Genomic DNA, 11,854 nt, shown 5'->3' with positions numbered 1-11,854 from the left:
TGGGATCTTCGTATTTGTGCTGTCCAACTTGTGTTTCCTCTTTCCACTTTCTTTCCTTCGTCATAGTAGAATATATCCATGCATCAGATATGGTGTAGTTACACTAAGCCCAACAATTGTCTTTGAGATGCTAAGCCAACTGCATACAAACAGGATATGACATCCAAGCACTTTGTCTGAAGATAATAACTACTCATTAAATGACTTGTTCAATAACAAAGGAGTTTGAGGTTTATCACTAAAAACTTTTACTAAACAGGATTTCCTCGTCACACAGTATACTAACATGCTTATTTAGAGTAGTGTGAAATGAACTGATCTAAAATTGAGTTGCATATTAAACCTTTGCAAACTTTTGAACTCAGAATTTGGGCTAAATGTAGAAAACAACATTACACCAAAGCATGTAGTAACAGTTGCAGCATATGTAACCTGTAAACCTGGTGAAATTAGTGGATATAAGGAGTTGATTTAGAAGTGTTGAGGCGCACATGGATATTTGGGATTGTATTTTGTTCTTCCAAGCCACTTCCCTATATAGAAAAAAAAAAGAAATGACTTGTCATGGCCCCTTCTGTAGTACACATTGCATTCATGTATGTGGTCTCAGGTAAATGAGAGACTATCTTTGCTTGTGCACCTGCCCCTCATTACCAATGTGAGTACACAGGAAAAGAGAGTCAAGAGCCACACGGTGTGCCACTAAGTGATTTTGTTAGAGCCTCCTATCAAATGTGTCCTTTGGCAGGGGTCTCAGAGGGTCCCAGGGACCACCTAGAGCCCCCCACCCCATGCATGGAAATGCAGATACACATTTCAACCTCCTGCATGAGACCTGTTCTGCCTGACATCAGGCCAGTACACTTTCACTGAAAGACAGAGCAGCAGTCACACTGTTGCTTCTGCCTTCTCCACTCCACAGATGCAAAATCTTGGAGTTTGCGACCGGTTCTGGGTATAGCACATGTTTGATGTTAATTGTGAGCACAGTTTGCACTGAAAGGTCCAGATGACAGCACTTAACAATGCATACTGAGATTACCTGCCTGTGTAGATCCGTGGCTTTGTCTTTGTAATACTTATAGGGATGGTAATTTAATGTCCCACATATCAACAAAAGATAGCCCAGACATTAATTTACTTATTTTATTAGTCATGTGTAAAGCTGATATAAATATTCTGCCTGTGGAAGGCTGGAAGATGGGATTAGCTGCAGTGACAGTTTTTTAAGTGCTCAATCAAATCACATTTTGAAAGGGGGGGGGGTACTGCGGAATCAATGTTGTTGGACTCAAGCCATTTAAATGTTTCCCAGTATGACTGACATGGGGAGTATGTAGTGCCAGTATTTGTTGGTCCATTTAACTGAAGAGGCACAACCTGTGTCATTGGGTTCCTTGGGTTGTTTACTCCTCTGATTTTCTCTGCACTTGCTGCAGTTAGGCACCTAGGAACTGCAGGGGTGTGCTTGTGAGAAAAGGTACGAATCTGCAAAAACCACAGTGTTGTTCAGAGGTACATTGGAGTGTGTGTAGACAAGTGTTCTATATTAGTGTTCTATATACGTTCTGCTGTTTCAGAGGTGGTGATGATTGGCAGTATTTACAGGCTTCGGCCTTCCTCCTTTGTATCTTGTGTAACTAGGCACTAAGGGCCATATGCATCAAAAAAAAAAAACGGTAGCATCATCCCAAATGCAAAAATCGCAATTTAAGTAATCGCTAAAATAGTGATTACTTAAACTGCAATTGCATTTAGGGAATCGCAAATTGAGTTCCCTAAATGCAATGCATAATGCAATTGCAAATAGTGATTTCACTATTAGGTGTTTCAAATTACCATCAATTTGAACTTGATTGTAATTTCCAAAAACTTTGAAAAATGCACTAAAGTGCATTTTTCAAAGTTCCATGTTACACACACACAAGCCCTTGGAGCGTGTGTGTGTGCAACATCTGCACACATGCATATTTCAGGGGTGCAACAGTATGTCCTTTTGGTACCCTTGCACCCTTGAAATTGCATGCGCAAGTATTTATTGGGTACTCGCAAATTGCGCATGCAATTCCCATTCATTCCTATGGGCCTGTAGACCCATACGAATGAAATAAGCCATTCCTTAATTGCGACTCGCAATTTGCCAGTCGCAATTAAGGAATGCGTAGGAATCTCTATTTTTTTTTTTCAATACCTACATGCACAGGCTTTTGCGATTCCATAATTAAGATTCCTTAATAATCGCAATTAAGGAATCGCAAAAGCCTATCTTGATGCATGCGCCCCTCAGTGTCATTTTTTACTCTAACTGCTACTGCCTTTCGGTAACATGCTTTCTAGTAGAGACTATCTAACTACAGATTACTCACCTTTTGCGTATTCCCCCAGGAGTCAGACCGGATCTGGCTGTGCATCGACATTGCTTCACACTGAATATGACCTGTGCGGGCCTACATAGGCACCACCCATGCGCACTGACATGAGTTACTTTCTAACCCGCCCCATCCGCAGATGAAAGCTCATACCAGATCAGTCATGACCAGTGTGCACATCTTTAATAAGGGATCTTATAAAATGAAAGCATAGTTCACAGAACGAGGAGGCAGGAGGGTCGATGAGGAATCTGCTGTTAGAATTTCTACTAGAAAGATAGAGACAGATATTTCAAACTGCAGATTCTTCTCCTTTTGCAAAGATACCAAAGCATGGATTGGGTCTGTGAACTTGCTCAAACCAAAAAGTCCTGAAGGGTCGAATTGGCAAAATGCCCACCCCAAAGGACCTGACAGTCCAGACATTAGTGCTTCATGAATGCATGAAATAACGCCCACGTAGTCAGTCAGCTGGCAAATATCCAGGAAAAGGCACCCTGGATGCCAAAATAGTGGTAGTACGCTTAGCTTTGGAATAATGAGTCCGCAACCTGTCAAGAGTCTGCATTTTTGCCAAAGCATAGCAGAGCGCAATCCCGCATGAGATGATCCTCCTTTGCACAGCCTTGCCTTTTTTTGCTCAAGTGAATCTGATGAAAAACCAATCGTCCACCCAGTGCTTTCTGGTATGATCAATATAGAAGCGGGGAGCCTTTTCAGATCCAGCCAGTGGAGTCCCTCCTCTTTCCCACTTTCCCAGAGAGGTGATGTGCAGCAAAGAACACCAGAAGAGTGATTTGTGGCCAACATGAAAGGAAGGAGGTTCACGCCCACAGAACCAGCTTGTCTGGAAAGAAAGTGGTGTAAGGGAGGTTAACAGACAGGGCTGTAACTTGTTCACTTGCCTTGCTGATGTTATGGAGTCAAAAAAGATTGTCTTGAGAATAAGGAGCCGAAGAGAACAACTGTGTAAAGGCTCAAAAGGTGAACATATGAGGATAAAATGTAAATCCCATTGGGGTGTAACAAATAGAGAAGGGGGAACACATATTATAACCTTTTAAGGAAGCACATCACAACAGGTGGCTTAAGTGGTACGGGCTGGTCCAGCAACCAGTACCTTTTAACCATGCCCAAAGCAAGGCCTTGCTGGGCTAGGAAAAACTCAAACAACCAAACTTCTTAGAGCTTGTTATGGAGTGCGTCAGTCTGAACAGCAGGCGTATACTGATTATTTTTGAGGGAACCTGGCTGCCAAGATGACATCAAAACCTTTGGGAGAAAGGTGAAAGGCACTCAACTGACGGTGCTCAATTTCCAAGCACAGGGGTGTAGGGATCGCAGGTTCAGTTGCAGAACCCTGCCCTGCTGCTGTGACAAAGATCCTCCCAAAAGGCAGCCTGATCGGAGGACAGATGCTCATGCACTGGAGTCTGGATACCATAGCCCCTGTGCCCATTCTGGAGCACCTACAATTAATTGTGCCCCATCCGTCCTAAACCTTTTCAGTTCTCGGTGCATGAGAGGTATTGGCGGAAATACATACAGGAGTACCAAGGTCCACTATATGTGGAGCGCGTCTCAGATCGAGACACCTTGAAAACTCCAACATACAAAAGTGCTGACATTGCATATTCTCAGTGGTGGCACAAGAAATGGAGGCAGGATTCTCTCTACTCACAGAAAAGACCATACATCACCTCCAGATAAAACTACTAATTGTGATCTGCAAACCATCCGTGGCTTAGTTAATCCTTTCTAGTGCTCTGGGAACCGGCCAGGTGATGTTTTGCCAGAAAAACTGCATAGCAGTGTATTCACATCCAGAGACACAAACCCTCCTGGTACAAGGTCCACAATCATACTACGCCCTGCTTGCTACAGTGCTACATGGCAGTGGTGTTGTCCTTGAGCAACAGCTTCACTTTGAGGGAGGGCAGGAAGGTTTTGAACACCAGTTCGATGATATGGAGCCGGGCATCCACCAGACGCTTCTGATCTCCATCTCTCTCAGATGGCCTTCCCAAAACAGAAGAGATGAATCGGCCACTGATGTAAGGGGTATGGAGAGGAGTCTAATACTGATGCAAACGTTGTCCTGCAGCCACCACTGGAGATATTTTACACTCTCTGCCTAAATCTGGACCAGGTAAAGATCCCCCAGGTGCTGTGTCTACTGGGACTTCAGACCCCAATGCAGAGCCTGCATATGCCACCTGGGGTGCTTGACCAGCATTATGCAAGAGGCCATCAGTACCAGCAGCTATAGAGTCATCCTCAGTGAGATCCAATATGAAGGTTGAAACATTGGATCATAGCCCATAGACAAATGTCCCTTCATCAGCCATTTTCCGAGTAAGGGGAATACTGGAACTCCCGACCTCCAAAGATGTACTGCTACATCTCACTGGTAAGACCAAAAGGGAGCACAGCAAACTGAAAATACTCATGGCCTACCGTGAATTGCTGGTAACGTCCATGGAAATAAGCATCCTGCAGGTCCAGCCCCACCATCTAGTATACAGACTACAGAGCAGATACGACCTCAGCCAGGGTGAACTAGTCTTTTTGCAGTAAGGCATGGAGAGGCCAAAGTTCTAAAATGGTATGGTGGGCTGTTATGTTGTCCCTTTAAATATTTCTAGGAATTGTTTTTATTCTATGTTCTATTGTATCCTGGATTCCTTTCCTAGCAACTGTATGCCAGTTGCTGAGGAATTTATTACCGTTTCATCCTCTACCTGTTGGACGTTACTAAAGCGGTTCAATTTATTTTCCGCTTGCGCTTTTGCTCGTAAAGAATTGAAAAAATAAGGAAGGAAGCATTCAATTCTGTGCATGCATCTTTTGAAACCACAAACGGTTACCTTCAGCACGCTCCATTTCCTCTCATTTGTCTAACAATGTGTCTATTCCTAAATCTGTTCATAATGAGGATCATGGTGGTTTTATTGTATATGAAAACCTTCCCTTCTCTGATGCATGTCCAAGTACTCCAGAAATTGCAAGTGATGTTGATGTTATTGATTCTTCTACCAACATTTCCAATATGTGCACTTCACATGAAGTTATTACACCTAATCAAGGTTCTAATTTTACATCTATTGAAGAGTCCAATTGTAACAGTGATACGTTTGTGAGCCAAAAACGTGTTTGCTCCAAACCTAAGTGGTTACAAGGTTTTGTTTGTTAATAATTTTTTTTTTTATTATTTTCATTGTTTTATAAAGGGGAAGATGTGTTATGTTGTCCCTTTAAATATTTCTTGGAATTGTTTTTATTCTATGTTCTATTGTATCCTGGATTCCTTTCCTAGCAACTGTGTGCCAGTTGCTGAGGAAGAAGTCCTGTGTAGGATGTGACCTACCTTGCTCCTGTGCTTCTTTCAATAAACTACACTTTACTTATTATTTTGTGTGTAGTCAACTTTACATGGGCTCTGTCTTTTCTGCATCAGGAAGTAGCAAGAATAACAACCATGACCAACTTCTGGCACCGGTACCCTCTCACTGGCTCCTTTGGCCAAAAGATCCTGCACTTACAGCTGCAAAAGTGAGAGTTCGTCTTTTGATATGAGGTCTGGGGATGGTGGTAAGTGCTGAAGGTTTTGAGAAATTGTAAAACATAACCCAACTGAACAATTTGCAGGTTCCACTTGCCAAAGTTATCGCCCACCATCCTGGCTGAAAGTATCAGATCTAACTTCTGCCAGGGTGGGTGTATGTCAAAAAGGGCATGCCAAAGAGGCTTGGGAGGAGGTGGCAGCTGGGGGGGGGCAAAAGACTGAGTTGCATGCTGTCCTTGTTGCCTTCTCCTGGGGATACAGCAGCAGCGTCCACAAAAAGGATAAGGTGCTGTGATTGCTGTACCAGCTGGGGCTATTGGCAATATTGTAAACCTCCACCATAGCCACAGAGGGGGCGAAACTGCTGGTGCTGAGGGGTTGGAAGAGCAGAAAGGCCCAGGGAACATGCCATGGCCCTGCTAACTTTAAAGAGCTCCAGGGCCGAATGCGCTCTATCCCCAAAAAGTCACGAGTCATTAAAAGGCATGTCCATAAGACTGGTATGACCATCTCATGAAAAGTAAGTGAATCGCATCCAGGTGTGCGCGCGAATTGCCACACTGGTGCCAATAACCCTGCCAAGAGTGTCAGTGGTATACACTCCACAATGGATGGGGAACTGGACCACATCACAACAGGTGTGCACGGCATAGGAAAAGTATGGCCAGGGCTTACTCCTAGACAATGGGCAATACTTGAGCCATGGAGTCCCCCAGCTCGTGATAGTAGCAGCCAGAGAGGCAGCTGTAGAGGAAAAAACTGCATACCAAAAGTCTCTATCCCCTTAAATTCCCTATCAGAAAAAGGTGTAGGAAACTAGCTTGGGTTTACTCTACTGGCCGAAAGCTGCACCGCAAGCTCTCAGGAGTAGGGTGCTGGATGGAGAAAGATGGTGCACCTAGGGCAGGGTGATGGCATCCGGCAATGCACAGGTGGACGTGAAGAGGGTTTGGCTCAGGTACCGTAGAGTGTATCAGTAAGAATGAGAGCAGGAGCTCAGAGCTCGACTTGCGAGGCTACAACACCTTCATCAGAGTATAGGTTTTATCCTCCTGAGTGGGAAGTTGAAGATCAAAAACCTCTGCTGCCATCCGCATAACCAAAGCAAAGGAGGCGCAGTCGTCTGTAGCAGGCCCTGGAAGGGAGGCGAGCAGGATGGGAACTAGTCCAGTGTCTGGGAGGAGTCCAGCCCACTGGCATTTTGGAGGTCCTCATACCAGTTATCCTCTAAGTAATGATAGGCACTTTCATTACCACCATCTTTACCCCTATTACCAGAGACTACGCCGAATAAATTAAGAAGGGCAGGAGCCCTTCATAATTTAGTAGAGGCATTGTGTCAGAATCCGAAAGATGGTAAAGAGGCTTGCACTGAAATTGGACCGGAGACTTGTGAATTCAGAGAGCCTAACAGGTGACGAGAGCCGATTTACTGACAGAAGCCTGGTTAGGAAGCTTCTCAGGTCCTTGAGGCATGCCGGCATGCCAGATGGATCCAGTAATGTACCAAAAAAAGCAGCATGGAAGTCTTTGATTTGGTGCGGTGCACTGGCAGCCGCAAAACTCTAGTTGTGGCATAGCAAGGGCACGGAATTGACTTCGAAGTAGAGGTTCTGTAAAAACATGAGCCGGAGGCAAGGCGATGCCCTTGCTCCTTCTTGGGAAATTGAGAGTGGCAGTGCCGAACCTCACTTGGACTTCTTGTGCTTCTTTTTTGGATCTGACTGAGGACTAAGATAATGAAGACGACCTGTCACGAGAGACACCTCATGAGCGGCACCAGGGCCTACCTTTAGACCTCAACTGATCCCAGTGTGGTGTATTGTGGTGCTTCAACACGAAGAGCTTTGCTTTCCAGTCTTGAATGGCCTGGGATGCATCACGGCACAATCGCTGCAGGCCTTGGAATCATGTTCCGACCCATGCACCAAAGGCAAACATCATGTGGCTCAGTCACAGACACTTATTTGCAACATTCCCCACAGGATTTAAACCTTGTAGATTTAGTAGGTGGCAGATTCCTTGCACACTGGTTTTTGGTATGAACGCTATAGAAGTGTCTCCAGGAGAGAAGAAGTCACTCCGGATCTGTGTCTTTTGGCACAGAAAGAAAGGAACTGAGGTCAGCATGCATAGGTGTCACCTATATAGTCTGGCACACGTCATATACGGGGCAGAGCAACGTCAATACAGAGCCATCTGTGCCACCTGCTGGTACGCAAGGGTACTACTAAAGCTTTTCCAGATTCAGTCTGATGCGGGGGAATATTTTTGCTGCTATTTCCAAAGACACCATATATTTACAAAAGTGTTTTACCGCTGGATGTGTCTGTTAGGATAAAAGAAAAATAACACATTTTACAAAATTAACTGCAATTAGAATTTACCTAGTTCCTCGGCAGCTATGCTGTCTTTGTCTTCCACTGTATCTAAAGGAAAAGAAACAGTAAAGAATGTCCAGTATTGAATGTAATATATTTCTCTACCCAGTCAAGTTTAAACAGAAAGTGTTAATAGATTATCCACTTGATACATTATTAATTTCATATAAATTTGTTTCAAAAAAGGTACTTACCGGAATTAGGGTGCAAGGAGTTAAATATGTGCAGTGAGGTAAAATCACTGCACAGGATGTCTAGTGGTTATTAGCAAAGTTGTTTCCCTGTGACAAGTCACTATAACATGCAAACTGTCAAGCAATAAACATTGTCGTCTGACGTCAATTTCAGCGGGGGCTGGTGATCTTTAAAAGTGATGTGGTAGAATACTTGCCAGGAGTTCAGCCCATCTTTTCTAAAGCTTAACTTGACAGTTATCCTTATGTTAAGAATTACCTTCATGTGTCAATGCCAGCATTTTGTTATGGGTACCCTCTAATGCCAAGAATTAGATACAGCATTCCAGTATCAGAATGTTGTTGTTGCCATGAATACTGTCCTTATCACATGGGTGGCCTGTATGTCTTAGATTACAAACCAAAAAGGAGAAGCGTAGAGGTACTGATAGAATCACCCTCCAAAGTAAGACTTTTTAACCACAGAGATTCTATCAAAAAAGTGAAAAAGTGATGATTTTTTAATTTTTTACCGTTTCTAAAGGAGTGCTAGGCTCTCTCTTATACATGGAAAGATGGGAGCACAATGTGCTTGTTAAAATACCCCTCACACACTAAAAAACCGTTAGTGTCATGCTTCATCATAGGGGTCTTCCCGCCCCTATAACGGGACGGGGCGTGCTACGACCAGACGGAATACGCGGGAGCACTAAGATGTGACAGAGGCTATGTGTAGGTGCATCCCTACTGTTACTACTCAGTTCCATCCTCGGAGGAGCACGGGGGTAGGAATAATGATTTCCGTTGCTGGCAGAAATTAAACTGCGCAGAATACCCCTCGCCTGCAAACTCATGGGGTGCTGTTATTTATTGAGATAAAGACCACATCAGGTCAATTTTTTCTGCTTCACCTGGGCCAGCTCATGCCCTGAAGCCCAAACAGCCAACTTATTTTTGTTGGTTGTTTGTAGGACAGTAGGCACTATTTGTTAGAACTGAGTAGTAACAGTAGGGATCGCTATATGGTCCTGATGAGTAAGCAGTAGGGGACTGCTTACGAAACATGTCGACTAGGTAGCAGCTAATGCTCTACCACACAACCCCTTCTTAATGTTCCCAGCTAGAGAAGCTAATAAAATTGTTTTTTCCTACTAAGCCAGGGAATTTTTAACTTTTTTCCATTTTTTCACTTTTTGCACACTCACTAGTGTTAGGTCCCTACACTTTCACTGATACCCATGCACCTACACATAGCCTCTGTCACATCTTAGTGCTCCCGCGTATTCCGTCTGGTCGTAGCACGCCCCGTCCCGTTATAGGGGCGGGAAGACCCCTATGATGAAGCATGACACTAACGGTTTTTTAGTGTGTGAGGGGTATTTTAACAAGCAGATTGTGCTCCCATCTTTCCATGTATAAGAGAGAGCCTAGCACTCCTTTAGAAACGGTAAAAAATTAAAAAATCATCACTTTTTCACTTTTTTGATAGAATCTCTGTGGTTAAAAAATATAAAATGTCTTAGATTACAGCCAGAATTTCAGAGCCAGCATTTTACCACAGTTTGCTTCAGCCACAATAGGCCATGACTGCACTCTCTAAGGCAAAGAATTACCTCTAGTATGCCGGTACCAGTATTTTGCCGTAAGTTTCTTTTGTTAAGTATTTACCCCAGTATTTCAGGGTCTGCAGTATGCCTTAATTTCCTCCCTTATACCAAGAATCATCTCCAATACCCCAGCACCAGAATTCTGCTAAAGGTACCCATCTGCGAAGAATTTCTTCCAGTATGAAAGTACAATCTTTTTTCCACAGGGCCTCCTATGCCAAGAATTACTTCTAGAATGTCAGGGCCTGCATTTTGCCTTGCTTATGCCCAGAATTATCCCCAATATGGAAGTGTCAGTATGTTATATTGGGTATCGCCATAATTCTTTAGTAAGATTATATTGGGTATGTCATGGCCAGAGACAGTTTCACAGCCATGAAACATGCAAACACACTTTTACTGACTCACATCTTCTCACTCATACCTACCCACTCTCACATTTACTCTCTTCCCCACTCTCACCTACTTATTCTCACTCATACTCACTCTCACTTACTGTTGCTCACACACTCCTACTCCTTTGTGCAAAACGTTATACAGTAAAACAGTGAAAACACCACATACAAAAATTCCACCCCAGCTTAGAATAGTACAGACTGATTTAATAAATAAAACGACAACAAACCAATTGGTATTACTTGAGATATTGAATGTTTATGGGGTAAAATTGCACCTCGAAGCAAAAAGCTTCTATTTGAGATACCTGGTCACGTTGGACTATGATAAAGTCAAAAGTTCAGGCCAAACTCAATGGAGTGCTGGACAGCTACTGGGACTTAGTTAGGCCTGCTAAACCAAAGTACCAATCCTGGTTGCGGGGTGCTTATGTGGGTCTGCAAAGATGGATCACACAGCCGAGGTAATGCATGGGTTCTGAAGTGCAGCAAGGTAGCAGTGCAAGATACTGATGCTTCGAGAATCCTGTCAACGGGGCTTGTGACGCAAAGTCCAATGTGGAGGATGCAAGGCGCAGCAGGGGTGATGCGTCGCTTCCGATGAGCGGTGAAGTTGCGATGCAGACATTTGAAGTCGTTGACGAGGGATGCAAAGTGCTTGTGCCAGGTAAAGCATCGTGCAGCAGCTGTTCCAAAGGTGATAGGGAGTCCCAGATTACAGGAAGCTGTTGTGAGGCAAGTCTTTTGCAACGAGTTGAACCCACGCAGCAGTGGCAATGCATCAGCTCTGCTTGAAGATGCACCGCTCCCCTGAAGAGATTTGTTGGTTCTGCTCTGAGATGCGTAGCTTGGCAGAGGATGTGTTGATTCCTAAGGAAATACAACGTATGCCCTCTTACAAAGGTCCAGGAATTGGCAGGGTGGACTCATAGATGACAGAGCCTAGGTGCAGAAGCAGGTTTGTTGGAAGTCTTTTATGTACCTGAGACTTCAGATCTGGATGCTAGCCAGCTAGCCCTTGGAGTCACACTGGGTTCAAGTGATGAAGGTCCAGTCCTTCTCACCAGGCAGGAGGGCATAGAACAGCAGGTCAACACAGAAAAGCAGGAGTCTAACAAAGAAGCAGTCTAGCAGAGTGGGAGTCCCTTCAGCAGCACAGCAGTCCATTTTCCTGGCAGAGTCTTCACAAGTCCAGAAGTATACTGAAGTAGTGGTGTCAGAGGTCCAGTATGTATACCCAGTTGTGCCTTTGAAGTAGGTATGACTTCAAAGACATACATCTGAAATGCACAGATGTCCTCCCTTCCTGTCCTGGCTCCAGGCTCATTACAGGGGGTTAATCAGCCCTTTGTGTGGGGCCAGGG

At 44.2% G+C, this 11,854-nt stretch overlaps 1 protein-coding gene across 2 annotated transcripts in view; it reads right to left on the bottom strand.

The window, feature by feature from the left end:
* SH3TC1 (SH3 domain and tetratricopeptide repeats 1) overlaps nucleotides 1-11,854 on the bottom strand; it is a 368,620-nt gene that overhangs the window by 107,056 nt on the left and 249,710 nt on the right. For both annotated transcript variants that reach the window (XM_086964135.1, XM_086964136.1), the window contains exon 11: nucleotides 8,322-8,363. In XM_086964135.1, coding sequence (XP_086820261.1) covers nucleotides 8,322-8,363 — 42 coding nt within the window. The remainder of the gene's footprint in view (nucleotides 1-8,321; nucleotides 8,364-11,854) is intronic.

This window comes from Lissotriton vulgaris, chromosome 3_2 (genome assembly GCF_964263255.1).
Source record: "Lissotriton vulgaris chromosome 3_2, aLisVul1.2, whole genome shotgun sequence".
Lineage (NCBI taxonomy): Eukaryota > Metazoa > Chordata > Amphibia > Caudata > Salamandridae > Lissotriton > Lissotriton vulgaris.
Note: the sequence above shows the minus strand (reverse complement) of the source record. Positions and strands in the feature narration are given on the sequence as shown.